This window comes from Ammodytes marinus, assembly GCF_949987685.1.
Source record: "Ammodytes marinus genome assembly, chromosome: 10".
Classification (NCBI taxonomy): Eukaryota; Metazoa; Chordata; class Actinopteri; order Uranoscopiformes; family Ammodytidae; genus Ammodytes; species Ammodytes marinus.
Genome location: NC_137214.1, coordinates 29,267,239 through 29,272,238, shown reverse-complemented (window position 1 = coordinate 29,272,238; position 5,000 = coordinate 29,267,239). Strand labels below are relative to the sequence as shown.

At 43.1% G+C, this 5,000-nt stretch overlaps 1 protein-coding gene across 1 annotated transcript in view; it reads left to right on the top strand.

Moving 5' to 3' along the window:
• Window positions 1-5,000, top strand: part of il1rapl2 (interleukin 1 receptor accessory protein-like 2) — a gene marked incomplete at both ends in the record, with an annotated part of 397,723 nt that overhangs the window by 214,543 nt on the left and 178,180 nt on the right. Inside the window, 2 exons of the mRNA XM_080035172.1 lie at window positions 224-393; window positions 4,270-4,373. Of these exons, the coding sequence (XP_079891298.1) occupies window positions 224-393; window positions 4,270-4,373 (274 nt within the window). The remainder of the gene's footprint in view (window positions 1-223; window positions 394-4,269; window positions 4,374-5,000) is intronic.

The following is a 5,000-nucleotide window of genomic DNA, read 5'->3' as shown; positions in this document are numbered from 1 at the left end:
CACTCACACACACACACACACACACACACACACACACACACACTCTTTAACTCCCTGCCTGTCTCTGTCTTGTATTCTTCCAGGAGCCCATAATCTAACACACACACACACACACACACACACACACACACACACACACACACACGCGCACACACACACACACACACACACACAGATTATCAACCCATTCTCAATATATCCCCCCCTCTGTCTCTCTTTCCAGTGGACGGGTGTATCGACTGGTCTGTGGATCTGAAGGGGTACCATGTGTTAGCGGGGGAACCGGCCCGGGTCAAGTGTGCGTTGTTCTACAGCTACATCAGGACCAACTACACCATGGCAACCAACGCCAAGCTACGGCTCATCTGGTACAAGAACAAAGGCGACGCTGAGGTGAGATCACGGTCAAATTCAATGTTTCCTATTAAAGCTGGGGTATATGATTTCTGATCGGTCAAAGTTAACATGAGCTGTACACTGTGACCTATCAGAGCGAGGCCCCGATTCTCTGTTCTTATTGGCTGTTGGGACTGTGTAGTAGCCGATTGTTTCCCCATGGCGACCAAGACAATGGCGAGACTGTACAATCATCATTGTGTTTCAGGAAGGTTTATTTCAGGAGCATCCATCAGACATACAGAGGATTTCATGGAGCATCGAAGCAGCGGGCTGAGAGCCGCCTGGCACCTACTCATTAGTTACAGAACAGTGTCTTATATTCTCATGTGTGGGGGGTATCAAGTGTATTGTATCTACAAATAGACAGATACTAGTCCTTCTGGGGGGTGCTCTCATTCTCCCCCAGTGACCCCAACCTTTAGACATACACGGTCAGCAAACTCTTGATATTAGACTATTCAATTCACCACAACTGTCCATTCACTTTGGCACCGACGTTGTTGGTGTGTAGAGCGTGTCAGGGAGGGACCATAGGGGAGGGACCAAAGAGAACAAGTGGAGCGGTTGAGGTATTTGGATTCGAATCTCTATCCCAACTGCTATATTCTCCCCAAATCATATACCCCAGCTTTAATATCAAAGGGGCAGCTCTTATAAAAGTCTAAGCTCTTATAAAACATTTCAGTAATAGAAATCGGTTCATCTTAGCCTGAGAAAAGGCAGAAAGAGTGTTTTATGGTCTTACTGTCTAACCCTACGTTTTTGTTCATTCTTGCGCCCCCTTTGGACAAAAGCGGTAGTGATTTTACAACGCCAGCTGTTGTTCCTGGGTGAGCGTATACCCATGACAAAGGCATTAAGAAAAACTATATAAAAATAGCATTCTTTGCACTGATGGTCTCGTTTGCTGTTACATGTCATTTATGATCATCAGATGAAAAATTAGACTGTTTCAGAAATATTTAAAAGTTCCTCGTAAATGAAAAATATTTAGATTTTTTTATGGTCTAAACGGCCTTTTAATTGGGACATCCTGTACACTGCTTACAATTTATTAAATCAGTTTCCAGAATTCTTGGTACATAGTAATTGTGAGCAACTCCAGGAACAAAAACTTAAATTGGGATCCGGACCAAGAATCTGCCAAATCTTTACTCTCTTCCTCTGGGCTCGCTTGTGTTTGAGTAATAGCCAATACACAGAAACCAGAGGCACGGATAAATCACACACACACACACACACACACACACACACACACACACACACACACACACACACACACACACACACACACACACACACACACACACACACACACACACACACACACACACACACACACACAGAGTCAGACAGAGACAAACACACACACACACACACACACACACACACACACACACAGAGTCAGACAGAGACACACACACACACACACACACACACACACACACACACACACACACTCACACACACACACAAGGCACTGATAAATCACTCATATTTTCCCTATTTTTACTGCAGCGTCAAATGTATCTGAATGGTACAACAGGATTTAGCTGGATTACATTTAGATCTAATGATATGGAGAGACATTTTATTTAATTCAATTAAATGCTGGGCTTACACTACACGACTTTTCACGCGATTTGACAGTCGCAGACAATCTTCCAATGCCGGACTGAAATCACGGGAGTCGTGCTGGAGTTGTGGCGCGCGCACGTAATCTCAGTCGTTTGGTGTGTGGTGGTCTTCTGACCCGATTTCAGCCGGTCTTCTTCCCGTCTTGACGTTCCGACATTATCAAACATGTTTGATATTATCGCTAGTCTTAAAGGCCTACTTCACCGGTTTGAATATGAAGGTGTATTGAATTCTGAGATCCTATGTAGTATAAATGTGCGAACATTTTTTAAATCGGTTCATCCTAGCCTGAGAAAAGGCAGAAAGAGTGTTTTTTTTAACCCTATATTTCTCTTTCTCGTGACATCACAGAAAGAGAAATATAGGGTTAAAAAAAACACTCTTTCTGCCTTTTCTCAGGCTAGGATGAACCGATTTTTTTTTTTTTTTTGCACATTTATGCTACATAGGATCTCAGAATGCAATACACCTTCATATTCAAACCGGTGAAGTAGGCCTTTAAGGGGTTGGCTCAAGCGAAATGGCGTAAACACTGTCACACTCTCGCATGCACCAAGCACGACGCAGGAGGAGCGGCATTAGTCACCACTCAAAACGCCCCCTTTGATGTGACCTGCAGGCAAAAAGGAGCAATTCAGAGGGCTCATGTGTTACTAGGATGTCCAATATGGTGAGAATGAATAATAAGTCAATGTGTTGCCATAATGTCACACCAGACGGGCACACACACACACACACACACACACACATACACACACACACACACACACACACACACACACACACACACACACACACACACACACACAACCATTCAAAATGCCCTGATGTCTCACCAGACCATCACCTGAGCCTCTCAATGCCCCGCATGTGACCTCATGGTAAGTGTGGAAGTCCCTTTACAGCCGACGGGTTGAATACACTGGTCTGAATAATGATTTAAAAAGGCCATTTAAAAGTGAACGCTGGTTGGCAAAATAACTTTTTGTCAGGTCAGTGAAAATCTCCTCGCAATACGATATTTGTACGTACTGTGTGTGAGCGCTAGAAAAAAATCCAGTGTTAATACACAGCCTGGGCTCTGTAAACTGGTATGTAAACAAAGGGGACCACCCTAGCCAGCAACATGTTGGTTTACAGAGCCTAGGCTGTGTTTTAACACCAGATTTTTTCCAGTGAACACACAGTATAAACAGATAAGGGATCATGAGGAGATATTCACTGATTTAGGTAGAAAGTGATTTTGAAAAGAAGCATTTTCAAGAATTGCTGACTACCCTTGAAAAAAAAATAATAATTTACTTTTCTGTTTCCCTTTTAAACCTGCAGTGTGTAGAATTTTGGGTTTTATTTCCTAGCAGATTTTGTAGAAAGTAATTATAATATCCATAAGTACATTTAATTTAGTGCACAATATCTGAAAAAAAAAATTTGAATTATTTTTTTCCTTAGAAAGGGTCTCATATATGTCCATATTTCTGCATATTTTGGACCAAGGCCTAGTGCCGCCATCTTGAAAGTGTCATAGTTGGAATGTCATCAGGTGCATTGTTTAAAATTTAGAATTGTTCTTGTCCTTGAAGGCCACTGTAGCTTCTGTTATTATTCTAAAGGGGTGGGGTTACCCAGGGAGTGTTGCATTCTAGAACTTTGTAGAACTTTCTTGATGATGTCATAATACACACTGCACATTTAACCTGTCATTTTAATTTAATTTAAATTATTTATTTCTATTTATATGTTTTACTCGCTTTTCTAATGTCTTTTCTATACTTGATATGTCTTGCCCCTGTAAAGCACTTTGAATGGCCTCGTGTCTGAGTTGTGCTATAGAAATAAACTTGCCCTGTCTGTGTCTTGTATTCTTTCAGGAGCCCATAATCTAACACACACACACACACACACACGCACGCACGCACACGCACACACACACACACACACACACACACACACACACACACACACACACACACACACACACACACACACACACACACACACACTCACCCCCCCCCCCCCCCCCCCCCACACACACACACACACACTCTCTAACTCCCTCCCTGTCTCCCTGTCTCTCTCAGGAGCCCATAATCTAACACACACACACACCCCCCACACACACACACACCCCCCCACACACACACACACACACACACACACACACACACACACACACACCCCCCCCCCCACACACACTCTCTCTCTAACTCCCTCCCTCCCTGTCTCTCTCAGGAGCCCATAATCTTCTCCGGTCACAGACTGAGTAAAGAGGAAGACTCCATCTGGTTCAGGTCGGCTGAGATGGAAGACAACGGATTCTACACCTGCGTTCTGAGGTAACCCCCGGCAACAGCACAACCCCCCCACACACACACACACACATAAGGCCTGTCGTCATAACAACTCACTCCAATGACCAATGAATGACCCCGGAATGAAATGACAAAAAAAAAAAAAAAAAAAAAAAGAATTGTTCCGGAATTTAAACTAACATTCTCCAAAGAAGTTTAGTTTTGTATTTTTTTTCACGTTCAACTTGAATCATTGTTGATAACACGATATCGTGTGTGTGTGTGTGTGTGTGTGTGTGTGTGTGTGTGTGTGTGTGTGTGTGTGTGTGTGTGTGTGTGTGCGTGCGTGCGTGCGTGCGTGCGCGTGCGTGCGTGCGTGTGTGTGTGTGTGTGTGTGTTTTGTGTGTGTGTGAGTCTGTCTGTCTGTGACTATCACATAACGCTATAAGGAGAAGCAGCTTTTAGTTATTATGCCCCAAAAATCTGGAACAAACTCCCAGAAAACTTGAGGTCTGCTGCAACCCTCAGTTCTTTTAAATCGAGTCTGAAGACTTTTTTGTTTCCATTTTAACCTGCAATTTCTATTTTATTTGCTTATTTTATTCGCTTTTAAATGTTTTATAATGTGTTTTATGTATTTTAATCTTGCCCCTGTAAAGCACTTTGAGTGGC